Below are 19,542 nucleotides of genomic sequence, written 5' to 3' on the forward strand. Positions count from 1 at the left end.
AAGAAACTAATGAGAGATGCCCTGGTTTTACCATGTTACTATTTTTTAAGTAGCCTTGACTACAGTGCAGTTACTTCTGGCTTTTAACTTTCGGAGTTACATATAGGTTGTTGCAAAAATAATTGTGGTTTTGGACTGTAAATTTTAAACCATTTTAACTGGGCTCAAACACACTTTATTAATCACAATAGGAACCATTACAATCAACAAAGTTTTGCCAATGAGAAATGAGTTTACTTATTCCTGTAGCCTAAAAATATATGCTTCGGGTTTTGATGAACTCTTGGAAAGCATTTTCTGCATCCTGCTGGTTGTGAAAGTGTTTTCCTTCCAAAAAGTTGTCAAGATGCTTGTAGAAGTGGTAGTCAGTTGATGAGAGATCAGGTGAATATAGCGGATGAGGCAAAACTTCATAGCCCAATTCATTCCACTTTTCAAGTGTCGGTAGTGCGATGTGTGGTCGGGCATTGTCACAGAGAAGAATTGGGCCTTTTCTGTTACCAATGCCAGCTGCAGGTGTTGCAGTTTTTGGTGCATCTCATTGATTTGCTGAGCATACTTCTCAGATGTAACAGTTTTGCTGGGATTCAAAAAGCTGTAGTGGATCAGATGGGCAGCAGAGCACCAAACAGTGACTATGACCTCTTTTTGGTGCAAGTTTGGCTTTGGGAAGGGCTTTGGAGATTCTTCTCAGTCCAGCCACTGAGCTGGTCATCTCTGGTTTTCGTATACAATCCACTTTTTGTTGCATGTCACAATCTGATTGAGAAATGGTTCATTGTTTTTGTTGTCTTCTCTTATTCTACACACTTCAGAATGATGATTTTTTTTTTATTTTTTGTGAGCTCATGAGGTGCCCACTTATCGAGCTTTTTCACCTTTACAGTTTGCTTCAAATGCCAAATGACTGTAGAATGGTCGATGCTGAGTTCTTTGGCAACTTCTTATGTAGTTGTAAGAGGATCAGCTTCAATGATTGCTCTCAGCTGGTTGTTGTCAACTTCCAATGGCCAGCCACTACACCCCTTGTCTTCAAGGCTCTCATCTCCATTGCAAAACTACTTGAACCACCACTGCACTGTACATTCAATAGCAGTTCCTGGGCCAAATGTGTTGTTGATGTTATGAGTTGTCTCCACTGCTTTATGAACCATTTTGAACTCAAATAAGAAAATCAGTCAGATTTGCTTTTTGTATAAGACAATGCCCATAGTCTAAAATAAATATAAAATAAACAGCAAGTAATAAGAAACATAAGCAAGAAAAGCACATTAAAATTATATAGAATGTAACCACATTTATTTAAGAATGTATTCCTTTATCAAATGGCAAATTTGAACAATACAAAAACTGCAATGCCTTTGGCACCTAAATATACTGCCAGGTATATAAAAAAAAGAAAAGAGAGAAGAACGTAGATGCATGAAGGGCAGAAATCAAGAGTGCACTATCAGTGAGGTTAAAATAATGCCCTGAAAAGTTGATTGTTGGTTGCCTAACAGACGCCATTTGCTAAGTGACAATTTCCAACAGTAGCAAAAGTCTATTGTAAGGTACATAATAAGTGAATAGCTTGTAAGTAAAAGGATGATATTGTTCCATTCCCTTGTGCAGTTTGAAGATAATGATGCATTTTGCAATTTTGGGTGTTAGTGGTTGTTGCACTACGTGTTATAAAGCAAGTATTTATATACCGTTAGGGATTTTTTAAATACCATTGTGTTCTTGAACACAAATAATATATGAGAACATCATTCAAGCCTGATGCTGATCATTGCAGTGAAGACAACAACATTTGTGACTGTTCCTTACTTTGGAGAGGCATTTGGAGCCTGATGGTGTTGAAATCTGTTATATGCAAAATTCCCTCACTGTGGTTTAACTTCTGTTACAATTTTTGTCTGATTTGCTTGGGGTTAGCCTTTTCAAACATCTGGTAGGTTTCTTCTAAATACAATTAAGTTTATTTGCAAGATTCTGGCGTTTGAAGAGTGTATTGTTGAAGGTGCTCATGCTATTTCGCAGTGCTTCCTTTGAAGAGCCTTCCTTAGAGAAGCTGTTCACAAATGCTAATGATTTCCTGTACACAGCCCTTTTGTTCCTTTGTGGCACTTCTACTGGGTGGTGTTTTGTTTTTTTAAGATGCCAAAGCAATGTCACTCAAACCTTTGGGGGCTGTTAGCAGCAGTAACAGTGGAGAAGGTAGAGGGTAGCTATCAGATTTTGCTTTCCCCTTCCAGCTACCAGTTGGATTTCACAGTCCAGTCAACTGAAGCTGTTTGATCACTTCATGTGCTACATGTATTCAGTGTAAGAATTTTTACATGCTTTGCAGCATTAAGTGATCAAAAGAGGCAAGATCTTCTGTTGTAGCATTGATAATAGCCTACTCCACACTGCGTATCTCAGCACAGCACACAACGATATTGTCAAATCGGTTTTGATCCTGAAAGATCTTCAAGACGAAGAAAGGTAAGATAAAGGAAAGTACTGCCATTGAGAAAAATATACATGATATTAAAAACTTGAGGTAGGATCACTCTACACTTGAAGATAAGAGAAAGGAAGTTGGCAACAGAAAAAAGATTGGACTTCTCAGAAAGTGGGACAACAGCCAGGACTTGCCTTTCTGTAGGAGCCCAAGCCCAGGCTGTGGCATGTTGTAGTTCTGCTGTCTGGAAATAGCATAACTATGTTTCTTTGTGTGCGGTCTTTTCACTGCAGTTCTACATTTGTCTCATAAACCAGTAATCGATTTTGTGGGTTTTGTTGTTGTTTTTTTTTTGTTTGGTTTGTTGTTTTTGTTTGATTGGTTGGTTTCAAGGGGTGTATTTGCTTGTTTACATGGTTTTGTTTTGTTTTTAATTCTGCTTAGCTACTTTGCAGATATGAATTGGTTTAGATATATGTTAAATTTCTGAAGTGAAAATATAATATTTCCTTCATTTTACAGAGAGGAGGCAAAAATATTTATCTAGGTCTACTATTCAGATGCCTGTTTTTTAAATCACTTTGTGGTCTGGATTTTTTTGTATTTAACTTTGTGTAACACCATGGCAATGATAAGTACTTAGCGGCCCAGGTGGATTAAGAACAGGTTCTTTCCATCTGGAAACCCTGAAGCAAGAGAAGAAGGGTTAGGAAGGAATTCTGGAAATACATTTTTATACAGACAATCAGAACAATAAAGGAGTACAAAGTTTGCATTTAAACAGTGTTTAAAAAGTACTTTGTCCCAATGTCTGTGGTAGGCATCTGGAAATACTCAAGATTGTCTTTAATATTAAAGGGAGCTTATCAAATGATAGCATGAATGACAGGAAGGTGTTCAGTTTTCATTGAAGTTCAATAGGAATTGGGTGTCTAATACTATTTTTGGATTTTAATAATTCCTTGCAGGAGAAGCCCTTCAACTCAGATTCTCAAAAATATATTACTTGTGTTTTCATGAGCATGTGTGTTGATCATATAGCTATTAATCATTTAGCATGAAAGCCTGATTGAGAATGTGCTGATTCATCAATTCTGGTCCTAGCTATACCTCTTTCTGACTCTGATTCTGAATTTCAGTTACGTGAATTATGAGAAGAGTTCTCTGAAACCTTTCTAAGCACAGAACTCAATACCCTTAAACCAGCACAATTTCCAGTGCAGATTAGATTGTACCGATATCAAGAAGCTACTGGTTTGCTTTTTTTTTCTAGGAGTATCTTTGCACCTTTGAATGATGGTATTCAGTCCCAGGAACACTATTTTAATCACCTCTGTATAAAAATACTATGACAAAAAAAAAAGGAAAGCAAGCCTCATTTTCAAATCTGGAATTGATTAACTGGAAAGACATGTTGCTGTATATGTAGGAAGGAATGGGGTTTGTTATTTTGATCAGGTGGAGCTCTCAGTGAATATGCCATTCTCAGGCTGGGCTTACTATATTTGAGGTACACAAGCTCACAGGTGTCTGCCTATGTGGAAAATAAGTGTGCAAGAACAAAGTCAAGGCATGTGAGTTACCTTGGCCAGTAGTTAAAAGACTTCATTTTCCTTCTGATTAGGTTCTGTTTGGTATAACAGCATCTGCAGTCTTCAGTCAATTCATACTGCCTTGCTAGAACTGGGAGTCCTTGGTGAGACACTAGCAAGGTCAAGACACTTCTATGCTACATGCTGTTTTGACAGAAAGTACCATGTTGAGGGCTGGCTACTTAAATTGTTCTTTACTGCATGTTTTCTCAGAAAAAAATAATTTTTTGTACTGCAGTAATGATGCTGAGTGGATAATAAGATGCAATGAGCTGCTGCTGCAGGCTCTACACCATATGTCTTCCATAACTATTGCATTTTGGGGGGGCTGGTTGTTAGGATAATTGTATCGTCTCAGTAATTCATCATCAGAGTAACTTGAAATAATACGGTGATGATATATACCAGTGAGAGTTACAGTGTTTAAAACCAAATAGGAAAACGGCAGTCCGAGAGATGAAGTGTCAGAATCCTAGATTTATAAATATTTCTACATTTTCTGCTTGCTGAGCTTTATGTATAGATCGAATTGCTATTATAACACTCAAAGCAGACTGTTAGGACAATTATTTTAAAGCAGAAAGTGATACAAGTCATTACTTTATAGCAGTAAAGAGTAGTTGCTTCCTGCCCTGAAACACTGGGACAGTGAACACTTCTGTGATATCTTCTTTCCAGGCTTCTTTTTCTTTGATCTCATATATGGCATTTTGTGACATTAAAAATATCATATCATTTCTTCCACTTAGAGTAGCTTTTTTTTTTAGGTGCACCTCAGTTGTAAATTACTTTGATGGTGGGCCCATATTTCACTTACATCTTTTAAGGGTCATTGGTTTAAGGCTAGAAGCTGCTTAATTTTTACAGAGCAATATTTAAGAGTGCAGTAGCTCTGATGGCATCTGTATGCATTTGCATACATAATATTGTTACAGTGACAGTGCTATTTCATATATGTCAACCAGGGGCATCTGGTGAACAATGAATTTTTATTATTCCTGTATTGATTTAGAAAATCTAGATAACTTAATGGCATGAAACTGGGGTCATTTAAAGGTTTATGAAATGATCTTACAGAGCTTGAGTAAAATGTGAGAGTAAAAATATGTTGCAAATTCTCTCTCTATCCCTCTTGAGACAACTGATCTCTCATGAAACAACTGATTAAAGATCCCAAAATTAGGGGAGGAAAAAATGGTTTGTTGCTGTGCATTTATGATTATAAATCTGTTTTTCAAGTGCCTTGTACTGTCTCTGGAAGTATATTGGTGTAGATGAAAAAGGTGTGCTTGGGTTTGCACTTAGGTGAGCATGCACAGCTGCTGCAGGAAATATTGGTAACATTTGTGGCTCTGGAGACAATATTTTTCCCCTCAGAATGGTCTGAATAGTGGCTTAGTGTAGCGTTAGGCAGCAGTTTCCAATTGGATTGGTGTGTACAAATGGGTGCCACAGACCTGACCGTACTTCTTCCAGGAACCCAAGGGTCACATTTGGATTCCAGCCACGGTGCAAGCCAACTAATGATATCCTTCAAATCATGAAAAAAAACACTCTGAATGCAAGCAAACTGCATACTTGAGGCTCAAAAGGATCAGTCAGCTGTAGATAAAGTCTTATAGAGCTTTTTGGAAGTAAGTATGGCCAGTTCATTCCTCCACTCCTACTGTCAGGGGGACCAGGAGGCTGAGATTTGAGTAAAGGAGAACAAATCTGTCTGGAAGCAGGATCTGAGGATGAAGGAGGAGCAGTTAAAATTGCTGAGAGACTGGATTGAGAGGAAACCCGCTTTGCTGCATGTTGCTTGGATTTGATATGAGAGTGGTGAAATCAGTGATATTTGCACAGAGCATCACACCTCCAGATGAAAAGAAAATCACACATTTAGTTTAAAATAATGGGATTTAACATGATTTTCAGTTCTTTCTATTAGCCTGCCAATGCCATAGCCTGCAAGGCTTTGGGTTTTAAACTTTCCGTACAATTATTCAGAACTAGGGGCTTGTTCTAAAATGAAAAGTGGGATTTTCTCATAACTTAAGGACTGCAGAGCTGTGGATTTAAGAAATAAGTTCCAAGTAAATGTTGTGAGAATTGGCAAGAAGGAACACTGGGAAGAGCTCGGTCTCCTTGCTTAGACAACCAGGAAAGGGAGAAGTTCAGTTTGTTTTGGTGTGTTGGCTTCATGCCTGTCAGATGCCAATGCCTGGTGGATGCCCCCTATCAGACATCAGGAAAAATCTTTGCTTCCTTGCTTGAGATGCCTACCTGTGACTGATAACTTTGCCTGGTACTGCTCTGATAGAGTTTTAAAGCCCCTCCTACATTTTTCTACAGTATGTCAAGCACTGATATACTGAAAGCTATAATCCATCCCTGAAAATGGTTACCTTTCTAAATTCATGAAGGGACACAAAACCTGACTGTAAGTACTGAAGATAACATGAGGATGCCTTTGCCTGTGGGGTGTTGTCCTGCAGGTGACTAGCAAGGAAAAAGGTTTGATTACTGTAGGTACAAATTAGGTTGAATATTTTATCGCTGCTCATAGAGGAAAGCAGTACCAAAAATGTATTAAAAAATCACTTATGAAATTGGGTTAATGACCTAATACCTGAGGGTATGAATTTTAAAACCCATATCCAGAAAGTTAACTTCTTCTACATTCATTCTTCAATAAAAAGAAAAAAAAATGAAGTAAATAATCAGTTAGTTCTAAGGCTTTGTTATCATGTTCACTAGAAAGTTGAGCCTCAGGGACTGACTCTATAAGATACAAGCTGGCATGCTTGTATTTTTTTTTTCTCTATTTATTCCTCTGTGGGACTAACAGTATTATTACTTTTCTTTGCAAGTGGTTAAAGGTTGTAAGTATTATGAGCTTAGGCTGTCTGTGGTCTCTTCTAAAACTACTGTAGTGCACATGCTCGTGGTTGACTGATTCCAAAATTATTACTACAGAGAGCACTAAAACCTTGCTGATGCTATAGGAAATATCATTATTCTGGAGATATTATTATATTATACTAGCACAGGTTTTACTGCATTTGGAGATGGCAGATCAGTAGCACCGGACTACAGTCCAACAGGGAACAAATTGCACTGTCAGCTGCTGGCTTGATTTGTGCTTCACGTTTTTTTGCTTGGTTCTCAGGCTCATCAGCATTCTTGGTGCTTCATCAGAAGCCTGTTAAAGCCAAGGTAGAAGTATTTAGAGTACACAATTCATAAAACATGGTGGAGAATATCCCACTGGAGTTACTAGGTTACAATAGTAGCTGCCTGTTCTTTTGAAGACAAAATATTTTGAAATGATTGGTATATACACATGCAGGAACACACACGCTGCCTGAGCAATCAAAACTCCTAGTGTTTCAAAGCACATTGGGAACCTAGGATTGGACCTAAACATTTATATCTCATGCTTTTATCCAGCTGTTTTGTAGCCATTAACATAGGAGCCCTGTGAGCTTGGATTCCTACAAGTGGCTGGACAGCAAAGGTTGAACTGTAGGCAAAGCCCTTGTACCTTGCAGTAATGTATTAAAAACAAAAGAGCTCATCTACCTGCATGGCATTGTAAAGAGAAAGTCACCCTGGCCTTGTTAACAGAAGAGCTGCAAGCATGAAACACCTCCAAACAAATTAGCTTTTCTGAACAGATAGAATAATAAAATACAGGGTAAGAACCATAAACAATGCAGAGGACTTCTCTGGGCTCTGTGTACAGAGCTCTGAAATTATCATCTTTGCTGGTGGACATAAATAACCTCCTAGAAATATAAGCCTTAAATGCCATGCTATTTCAGGTCACTGGAAAGGATAACATCATTCAACAGTGATGTTGACTTATTGGGGTACTTAGTGACACAGAGACATTTCTGTAGTGCCCATCATCAGGGTGCTGAAGAGGGAATCACTCATTCAGCAGTTGTCTGAGGCTGTTTCTAATAGGAGATGTAAGATTTTAATGAATGAACAAGTGATAAGGGAAAATTTCTACTCCTGTACTAAGCAACTGCTGGGAAAACAGAAATAGTAATTTAGTACGCTTCAGTTTTATCAGTCTCTTCCCTTTCCTTACTATCACGTTGCTTCAAAAAGAAGGAAAAATAAAAAGTAGGTCTTTCAAATGGGCTACAAACCCATGTGATTAAGCATCACGGGGCCAAGGGCTGAGATCAGGTTATCTCAATAGGGTACTGTGCATCAGCTAAATCACAATAACTGTATGCACACATGGTCTTAACCAGTGACAAATGAAAAATAATGTTATCTTGCAGTGGAGAAGGAGTACAGTGAGTCAAATTACTGCACAATTATGCGAGGGCTTAAAAAACCCATGATCTACCTACAGAGATGCCTATTGCAACTCAGCCGATACATGGTGACCTGCTGCTTTGTGCAGGTGTTATCATCTGTCTGGGCTCCTGTACTGTCAGGTCTTTACATCAGATTTTATTTTGTGGTTCTAAAGTGCTGTGCGCAATGGGATTGTAGTCCATGCCATGTTTAGTGTGATGTTCAGAACTCAAACTTAAATATGGGTATGATAATAAGGAAGACCTGAAGTCAAAACCAGATTTGCTTCCCTGTTTTGTGGGAGCTTACATAAATGCACACAGGTGCTAAGCAATGTCAAAAAATGAAACGTGACCTTTAAATATGGAGTTTTTAATGTTATCAACTACACAAATATATTAAAAATAGAGCAAAAAATCACCATAGTGTGTTATCAGCTGTTAGGATGATATTGTTTGCTATTGCAGCTGTGTTTGATGTCTGTGCACAGTACTTCTGTGCTAATGTAGGGAAGGCAGGGACACTTGTTTTTTCACTTACAGCTTCTTGTGTATCAAGTACGGCTAAAGGTCTGGCTTCAAGGCTGTGAAGCATTCATTTCACTTGCCAACACCTGGCTGTTTAGAAATGGCAACTTGGTAGCCATGGCAGCACCACATTTTTTTTTTTTTTGGAAAAACTGCTGATACATTCACCATTTATGCCACTTCATTTTGCTTGCACCTGTCCTATTCACTCAAAGGTGTTATTTTTCCTTGTCATTTTTTGATCTAAAAGAATATGTGTATATACATATACATATATATATAGCAAGCAGAAAAGCAGGTATGTAAAGTGTAGGTTATGAATAGTATAATTATGAATCAGCGTAAAATTAGTCAGCTTTTTTAAATCCTCAAAGCCTTTGATTTCTTGAAAGTACTGTGAAAAGGTGCATATGCCATTATCATTACATGTTGTTTTTCTGCATTTCATAAATTAGTAAAAGAGGAGATTGCTTTAGAGTCAGGGCAACATTATATTTCTTTGTATATATTTCTTTATAAAGAGAGTAAGCACATGAAACAGGTGAAGCAAATAAGTTACTGCACCCACTGGAGAAAAATGGGTGAAATCTATTCTGAGCCATAGTTGGACCAGTCAATATAAAATAGAGCTACAGTTATTGCCCCAAGATAACCTGGAGATTGCTCTGCAACTCACACAGGAGGCAAAAGAAGACGTGTGTGCTGAATGAGGTGGATTCCTTATGGACACCCTATAGATGTGGAAAAGTAGGAGAGCCTACCAATAGAGTAACATTAAAATTATCCGCAAGGGAAAAGAGAGAAATGTTTAGAACATGATATAAATGACTGTGCTACTTAAAAAAAACCCAAAACTTTTCAAAGCAATTCTGAAAGTCTCACCAGGGAATGGTCCCTTTATTGAAGGGTGACAATGTAGTACCATAATGTGGAGGGACTTTCTCCAAAATTGTTCAACAAATGCTGAACTGTGTAACTGGAACATGCAAGCACTATTGGAAAATGAAGTCAGGTATTTAAAAAGAGAATAAGATAAAGTGGATGGACTCTCAAGTTCACCGCTTGGGAGACTTGCAGAGACAAGGAACTGCGGGTTACATTCACTGCAAGGAGCAGTGCCAGGGTAGGAAGAGAAAGAGGGAGCTGACACCAGGCTATGTGGGAGAGATGAAGCTGGTTCTGGAAAGACTGAAGTGAATGACCAAGAGGTACAAAGTGAAATGTTTCATTGTGTTTCCTCTTTTGGTGCAGAAACTTTAAGAAGTTTTTTAACTTTTAAGAAGGAAGCACCAGTACCAATGACGTGAAATTTCATGTAAAATTGCCATTTATTATGCACAACTCTCTAATCCCATACTGTGCAGTGCTTTTCATTTTTTTCCCTTTAATTTAGTAAGTCTCCTTATTCAGGAATAGAAATTATTTTATAGGAGGAAAAAAAATAATCACAAAGCCCTTAAGTTAAACTTTTAACAGACATTAAAGGGCTTCGTTAAAATGTTAATGTCCCATTAGAGTGAATATCTTAATAATTAAAAGAAAATAAAAATGAAAACTTCCCAATATCACTATCATCTGGAAAATCTACAGTCTTGGTCATGAGTATGAATGTGCATGCAAAGTTCCCTTAGTCCTGGGCCTCCTCAGGCACAGGAGTTAACAGGCAGATCCCAGGAAAAAAAATAATCAGTCTTGTCCCTTAGTGGGAACAAGACACCATCCCTGAGTCACAAGATGCCTTTTGATTCTCTCTGGTGTGGATCAGGAAAGTCCTTGTTAGTCAGATGATTTGTAGCTACTACAATGTGATGCAAAAAAATCTCCCTGATGGGAAGAAAAAAAAAAAATCCTTCTTTTTTGTCATTTGTGAACACTCTGAGTATGAATGAGGTTTGAGAGAGGTGTAGGGCTGGGCCTTGGCTTTTACATCCAGAAAATCCTTGTACCTCTTCTAAGTGAACTGAAAGTCTTTCCATTTTGAAAGCCTAAAAAGGAAGATGGTATTTAATCCTCATGGAGGGGGGGACAAAGAAAGAAAAGTTGAGCTTTTTCCTTCTTCCCCCCTCCTCATCTTGCTCTGAACCTCTTGGAAAAGGAGAGAGCTCAATTTGGTGAACTAACTCATTTGGAATACCAATTATCCATCAAAGAGATGTCCCAGGCTTACTTAGCTGTCAGGAGGCTTGTCACTGCCACATACGAGCCTTCAGAAGTTACATCAGAGGAGGGAAGATGTTGTTAGAAATCTTTCCCTGTGTGACACACTGTCTCTATTTCTTGCTAAAACACCTCTTAATTAGTTCTTCTTTTTCTTCTTCCTCCCCTTTCTTTTTTTTTTCTTTTTTTTTTTTTTTTAAATATGCAGCACCAGGGAAAAATTGGAGTTAAATTTAATGTTGGAACAGATGACATCTCTATCGAAGAGATCAACGCAATCATTAATGACGGAAAATACCACGTAGTACGGTTCACAAGAAGTGGTGGCAATGCCACATTACAGGTGGACAACTGGCCAGTTATCGAACGTTACCCAGCAGGTAAGGGCTTACACAAACGCTTGTAAGAGAGCGGGGGATGCATGCAGTTTGGCTCATTTTGCTTCTCTTCTTATACAATGTCAGCTCCTTCACAGTGTTTTAATAGCTAATTAAGTAGTTAAAGAGTGCTGGGCAGTATGCAGTTTATGATGATGGCATTTTCTTAAGTGAGTTTAAAAGCACGAATTCAAGTTACTGCTGGAAGTGGAAAAATACAGTTATCAAGGCATGAAACAGTGGGGATTTTTTTTCTTGTTTTCATTTGTTTTTCTTGGATTATTGTTTTAGGGGGAAAAAAGGCTTTGACAAAAGCTACAGAGTAATGTGAGTCCCAAATTGATCTCCAGGTGATGGGGTAAAGCATTTACTGAGGAAAAGGTGATCTGTGTTCTTTTAATTAAAAGTTGTTATTAAAACAATCTGAAGCATATGAATCTAGTGCAAGTGTTCCATCAGGCATAAACCGACAGGTGTATCAGTTGTCAACTGTACAACCAACAAACCAAATTGAGGTGACTTAACTTAAAATGCAAACTACAGGATATTACTTATGCAAGTGTGTGGACAGGACTGCTTGTGTGAATACAGAGTTGCCTTGATCAGGCCCATATTAAATTTCATGCAAATGCCTTACACTGAAGATTAATGTGTTACTAATTTTATTCATTTTTAAAGGCAACAGGTTTTTCAGATATGCAATCCCTTTCTTATTGCGTAGGACAACCGAGCCATTAATGGTAACTTACAAATCTGCATGTTATCTGTTAACAGTTGGTGTGTGTGTGTTTACATTATTAGACAAAAGGCAGCAAATTCAGAGATGTAAGTGAAATATAGTTCTGATTTATTTGTTCAAAAGTAGAATATTCTTCATTTTGGGGGTGGAGTGCGATGGGAGGGTATGCTTCACTAGTAAGGAATGTATAAGCCATTCCCTGTACTAATTATTAGTATTCAGGGATTTTTTTCCTATTTGGTATTCGAGTTGCAGTCTAGCTGTTCACCTGACTTTTTATAAATTAAAAAAAAAATCCACAGGTGAAATATCACCCTTCATATAATTTATTTGAAATAATTTAGATTTTAAAATAAAAAGTATGCACCACAAATGAAATTAAGTATAGCGAGGGTGGTTAAAAAATCCTGCATGCTAATGCATTATGGATGAATGACAGTTCTGGCAGTTAGAAACAATTAATGGCTTTAAGATAGATACATCTCTGAGAGGTGATAAACTCTTGAGGGGAAGGGGGATACTGAATTAAATATGTCCTGTGATCTTTCAGATATTCCTGTTTCCCATTTATTCTCCTTGTTTTCTAACTTTTGCAGTATTTGGTAAATGGTAGCTGAAATAAACTGGTGAAAGCTGGAGAGGGGTGTCTCTTAGTTTGTCTTCAAGACCTATATGGCAGAAAGGAAGTTTGTTTTGTTTTGTTTCTTTTTTTTTTTCCTTTTTTTTTCTTTTAATCTAAATGATGAACATGACAATATTTTTGTTTTTCTTCTCTGTTCTGTTTATTTGTGAAAATACTCATTGACTACAACAAGGATGAATAGCAGTTGAGTTCTGAAGAGAGTGGCACACAGAATTTATTTATACTGAACACAGATCAATTTAGAAAACAGATTTTCTTATGATGGGATTTGTGGAGGGGAAAAGGCTGAATGTTCTCTTTGAAAAAGGAAAACAAAAAATTAGAGTTTCTTGAGCTTTTATAATCCATGTGCAAACTCCATTCAAAGGCATTTTCAGTTGCTTCATCAGCCAAGATACAGAATCCCTTGGCTTGCTTTATTGCTGGATTTTCCAAGATTGCTGTTGGCCTTTAATTTTCATTGCCTTTCACATAGTAATATTTTATGGTTCCTGTATGCCATAGCATTGCTTTTGAAATCCATCTTCCCCCTTTTCACTTTTCATCTCTTCCTTCCCAGCACGAGAGCGCCTAGCCACACCTTTCTCTTGTGTTTCCATGCTGCTCCGTCAGGTTTGGCACTCTTCATTATAAACCCTTTTCAAACACTAGTTTCTTCACAGACTGATATTGATGTACATTTTAAGAAAAACATGGGCTTGTCCTGAAGACTATGCTGTCTTTGAGTCAGGTTGATACTGTTCTGAAAATGTTAATGGCACCATGTTCAAAGCTACCACTGTCATCCCAGTTCTAAAAGTACTATATCTATAAGTGATGTCTTAAACATATCGGGCAACAGTTTGGCAAATACTGCTGCATCCAATTTAGATGTGCTTCTGCTGTTGCTGTTTTAGGGACCAGTAGTAGCACCTGGCAATACTGGTTGAACAGCTGACTTGTTCTTTGCTCATGTTTTGGATGGAGGACATGCTGCTGTTGTATAATATGGACCAAATTTGATCCTGTTTTCATGAGTGAGGGTTCATTAGCTTTCATTTAAGTGTCAGAAAGAATATTTTTTTTTCCTTTGTGCCTGTTTTCTGAATTGTTTCCTTCTGCATAATTTCTTAATGTGCCTGTACCACTGCACATAAGCACAGACTTATCTCACCTACTTCTGGGTTTTTTTTAATTAAGAATAGGAACAAGATTAGAAGCTTAATTAGTAAGTTTGCTATTCCTAAATATTTTGGATTTCTTTTTTTCAAAAATAAAATAACATAAAAACATCAGTTGGTTGCCTAAAGCATATGAACTGATTAATTCTCCTTTCTTTACAAGGAAAGCTTATATACTAAATTACACTTCTGGTTAGAGTGTCTGACTACAAGACATCGCTTGTTGTGATGTGTGTCTTAAAATATTGGGTGAAGATTTTCTGAGAAGAGTTTCTGGTCAGAGACTCAGGATACAGCCCCATCTAAGTGCTATATTTATCGTCACCAAAAGCTCAATAACAGTTGGTGTTGTAGCACTTGCTAGGAGGATGTTGTGGGCACCCCTGTTGATACTCAAATTGAGCAGCTGTTGGTGGTGCTGATTGCCACAAGTCTGTGTGGGATTTGTAGGGTGTCTGAACTCAGTCCTGGGTCTCAGGAGCTGCCCAGAGTTCTATATGAAGGAAAAGGATTTCTAGCTGGTGTAGCACACGTGATTCTCTAATATTGCTTTATGAGCAGTCAGAGAGGTAGACACCTTGCAGAAAGAATCATATGGCATTGCTCCATAGGGCTTCCATGGTTGTTTTTTGTGTTTTGTCCTAGAGCTGCATAAAATGCAGAAATGACCCTGGAAGATGAGTAGGCTATATATCCCACTACTCTCGAGTGTTAAGTTTTCTCTGGACCAATGCACCTTCAGTTTGTATCTGAGTAGATGTGAAATGAGAGAGAGTAAACCAAAAGAGGTGGCAGTGGCCAGTGGTAAAGGATGTTTATCCTTGTAAAGGTGGCTAGTTGCTTTTTGGAGTATAGTGGGGAAAAAATTGTTTTACTCCTAGAAAAAATATAAAGATTTCAATGTTGTGAAATGGCTGGATGATTTTCAGAAACAGAGGTACAGATGTACTTCCACACTCCTACCTAAGTCTTTTTTTACTCCAGAGTTTCTCTCTTGCCATTTCTCTGAGTCAAATGCTAGAACTATGAGGATGCACCCTTCGATTTCTGCCCTTTATTAAATGTTTGTCCTATTTTCCTACTTCCTCATTGTGTCAGTGGCTGGTGGGTAGCCCTGTGTTTGAGAATGGCATACTGTAGTTTTTTGATAGCTGACTGCAATGCCCAGATCTCTACTGGATTTGTATATTACATCTTTCTTAACTAAGTTCAATGTTATGCCTCTTTACTGAATGATTATCATCCCTCTGCACCTTTCCAAAGGACTGGAATATTTCACTTTGTCCTCTTTTTCAGATAGTGATTTCCCATTAACTTATCTGGATGCAGCCTAATTTCCGATCGTATTAAACAGGAATGAGAAAACTGCTGACTGTGCAGAGTTCCTGATCAATAGACTAACCCCATTTTCCATACAGAACCTTTCTACTCCTTATGGCTTATCTTGTCTGCTTCACAAGTTAATTTTAATTGCCCCTCCTAACTGGCTGCTGTTGTGGGACTGCACCAGAGTAGCAACTCCAGCTGCTCTTGTAACTTGTTAGGTGGTAACTACACTGACATGTAGATTTGCTAAGAATACATTTATGGCAGGAAACCAGAGGACTTTTTAATTTGGGTCAAACTGAACTAAAAATCATGGGTGAAGAAAAAAACAGAATAATTGGACATTTGCTTTAGTAATACATGAAACATTAATGTCAGTATTTTCTAAATAAAATGGTCTGACTTTTCATGTCAAGATTGCCCAGTGTTTATAGGGGATTTAGGTAATCTGAGAACAAAGCATTTCATTTAATTTGAAACAACCTTTTCTTCCTTACCTGAAAGAAAATCTGTTTCGAATCAAATAGGGGAAAAAAAGAATCTTTCTCATAGTAGTGCTCATAATGTTATCTATTTAACAGGAAAAACAATTTTCTCAATTTTCTAATTTTCCTTCCTTAGTACTGAAGAGTATGCATTTTACTAGTCTGGGAAAGTATGTTGGAACAAGCTAGATTACTTTCTAAAGCCACAATAATCACCATTTATTGTGAGAGATTTTCAGAATCACTTTTCTGTGAATAACTGCACTTTCTGCAGCCAAAGGGAATTTTCCCAGTGTTGATTCTTTTAAAAGGACATGGTACAACCAGTTATTTTACCAGCAGGAACCTACTCTTCAGGACTTCCATCATCAATCAAACTGATGGGTATGAGACAATCTGTTAGATATTGGCCAACCGGTCTATGGTTTCAAAGCTGTTCAGACTCAGCAGTTCCCAGAAGCCTGCAGCAGTCTGGAAGATACAGTCTGATGTAGACAGATCTCTAAAATGGAGCCTTCCCGGTCATACCTGGACCTCTGGTCTGACTTAGAAAAGCATAACTTAGTTGGCAACTGTCCTCATGTATCCCATAGGTCAGCAGATGTTGTCAGGGATGTGTCTGACAGACCTAGATCTGAAAGCATGAGCATCTCACACACATTGTTCACACAAGAGAGATTGTGCAAAACACTGCCAGACTGCTGGAACCAGTCAGTCTCTGTGACTGGGGACCATACGTTATGATCAAGCATACACACCAAAGAAGAGCCAGTGTGAGAGTCCATGCATGTTGGCAGAAGATCAAACCACAGGCTGACATTATGGTTATTGCCAGGTACCTCTGCAATATGACAATTGGCAGCTGAAGCTCTTAGAACTTTGGTATAATACAGAATAATTCTGTTTCGGGGTTTGTTTTTTTTGCTTTATCATGTAAGGTTAAGCATCTGAGGGCACAAGTGTTGTCTTAGGGACTTTCTCTGGATATGTGGGCTTAAGGTTGTTAGTGCAGAACATCCAAGGGCTAGGGGAAAGAGGAATTCCATCTAAATGCTTCTCTTGGTCCCTGTGTTCTGGAAGACAGACAAAGCATCTGCCATCTTTTCATGGGATACAGCTGACAGATAAATAGTGAGTCAGACATTATCATTATTATTTAGGATAAGGGCTATCCATTTTTTTTGGTTTTGTGTGTTCAGGTTGGCCATAAAATTAACAGGAGACATTTGTATCAGTACATTTGTTTCTCTGGCATATATTAGTATTTCCCAAGCAATCCATGTAGGTGTCTAACACACACCATTGGCTTAGAAACACCTTGCAAATTCAAGCCCTTACAGCCACTTCTGAAGAGAATCTAAGATCTGTTTCTCAGGCCCAAGTGTAGTGGCCAGGAGAGATCTTGAACTATTTCACAAACATAATGGTCAATGTGCGGTAGGAACCTAACAAGTACATAGTCACTCAGTATTTGCCATGCCTTGCATTTGCCATAGGGTGATTTTTCAAACCTCCTTGGCCACTGCTGTTAGGAATGGGACTGTCAGGGTGTTCTCCATATTGAAAGAATGTAAGCCTTCTGACTCCTGTTTATTTATTTGTATAGCAACGCATCATCTTTACGTTTTCTCTCACTTGCTTCCTTCTTTGGATAAACAACCCCAAATTTTTACATTTGTACAATTTAAAAAGGAAAAAAATGTAGGTTTTTTTTTTTTCTTTTTTCAATTTATCTGTATATTTTCTAGATGGAGAGATTTTGTAATATCTTCATCAGCTTAAACAATATTTCAGTCGATAAAAGCATTTTTCATTCTCGTCCCAAAGTCAAAAAATCAACTTGTTCTGTTGGATAGGCATCATAACAATAAAAGTTGATATATGGAAGATAATGCACACAGGTGAGATCATTTGAACTTTTCTATAAAATATTTTCAGTTAATTGCATTGGCTCAAGACAAAGGTTTAATGCTGTAGACAGCTCATGGATTATTTTAATTAGCAGTCAAAAAACAAGCAAGGTCTGAAAATTGTTAGAATGTTAAAAAAATATTAATGGAACTGCATTTTAGTCAATGGCCCACTTCCCCTCTAAAGGATTCGTGGTTTGGGGTTTTTTTCTCTTTTCCTATTTGTTTTGTTTTTGTTTTGTTTTGTTTTCCCATGCTTATTTAAATAGTTATCTTAGTAAGAGAAGAGTTCAAGAAATGAGAAAGAAAAATGTACTGGGTTAAGACTGTTTCTTCACATAAATTGCTTCTCTTAGAGGGTAACAGGAGAAAACTCCTATGCTTGGAAATTTTCTTTCAGGTTTCCAGTCCAAATACTTTCCAGTTCACCCCACTTTGTTCTTATATGTCTTTTCACAAAATAGTTTGCCTATTTCACAATGGACAGTAGTGAGAACACTAGGACCTCACGTAAAGACATATGGAGATATTAATGCTGAAAGTCACCTCCACTAATGCATTTCAAGATCTTATTTTCCCTTTTCATATGTCAAAATTGGATGGCTCAATGTCATTCTGCAGCTGACTAGTATACCCACTGAATGTCTTTCCTCATGAATTCTCTCTTGTAAGACCCCAGTTTATCACAAAAGGCGCTGTGACTGGTCGTATATCTTAAGTACATGACCTGAATTTTGTAGTATAAGCTTTACTGTCACTTCTGTTACCTTAGAAGGGCTCAGTTCTTCTTGACCACAATCTGCAGCCTCTTCAGAGTTACCAATATGTCAACTGCAGATTTCACTGTGTGGTCAACATTTTATACTGAGATCAGTGAAGAAAATACTATAGAAGATTGGGCCTGGCACTCATCTCGGTTACTTTCTTAGGGGTTCCACCATGGTAGTTTTCCTGTGGGAAAACCATTAATTTCCTTACATACCTGTGGTGGCCTCGGTGGTAGCTCCTAGTCTAATGTATTTGCAGAATTCACCATGATATTAATCTTAACTTAATGTAGAACTCAGCATTTAGTTTATTATACTTGTTTGACTTAAGCACACATACATCTTCCATTCAACTGGAACGCAACATCAGCCATTCAACTAGATGGCGTCGGCTCTCCAAAACACTTGGAGAACTTTGATAGGTCTGACTGACCTACTATCTCTTGAGGATTTTTAGTTGTCAAATATAAGTAATATACTCGGGAACGATGAGGGCCAGAATATTATATAATTGGCATATTGGCAGGTCTGAATGTGACAAGTTTTGAGTGTAAATGATTCACTAAGAAGCTGAAGAAGACACCTTAATGAAGTTGGAAGTATTAGGGAGAAGAAAGCTCCAATGCACTAACTAGTTCCTGGAAGGGGCTTGCATTCTAGGAAGATGAGTACCTCGAGTGTCACCTAAAACAGGCAGCCCTTGTATTCAGAAACCTGTCAACAGATACAGAAATAGGATATCAGGCTGTATTCTCTACATGACAGAGAGGAGAGTGGAAGCAAAGACGAAGATTTCCTTGTTCAATGCTATCCCTTTTTGCCTTTTTTTATTCAGCTTTTTACCATACAATTTTTCTACTCTTCTGTGTTTTTCACAGTTAATCAATGATTCTCTACATGGCATCCTATCAGATTCATTACTGAAATCCAGATAAATTGGATATACTTCATTTCCTGCATCTAGAAAATCAGTTAACTTATCAAATACAGCTATTAGATTAGTCTAACATGATTTGGTAAAGTTTTGCATTTTATCTCATTTTCCAATTGCTTCCAAGTCTTTTATTCTTTCCTTTCAAATTTGTTCTAAAGCATCATGTATGGCTAAGTTCAGATTAAATAGTTT

At 37.7% G+C, this 19,542-nt stretch overlaps 1 protein-coding gene across 18 annotated transcripts in view; it reads left to right on the forward strand.

The window, feature by feature from the left end:
• NRXN1 (neurexin 1) overlaps positions 1–19,542 on the forward strand; it is a 728,501-nt gene that overhangs the window by 588,634 nt on the left and 120,325 nt on the right. For all 18 annotated transcript variants that reach the window (XM_082047389.1, XM_082047384.1, XM_082047394.1 and 15 more), the window contains one exon: positions 11,218–11,389. In XM_082047389.1, coding sequence (XP_081903515.1) covers positions 11,218–11,389 — 172 coding nt within the window. The remainder of the gene's footprint in view (positions 1–11,217; positions 11,390–19,542) is intronic.

The sequence above is a fragment of the Streptopelia decaocto genome, assembly GCF_964273445.1.
Source record: "Streptopelia decaocto genome assembly, chromosome: 3".
NCBI classification, from domain to species: domain Eukaryota; kingdom Metazoa; phylum Chordata; class Aves; order Columbiformes; family Columbidae; genus Streptopelia; species Streptopelia decaocto.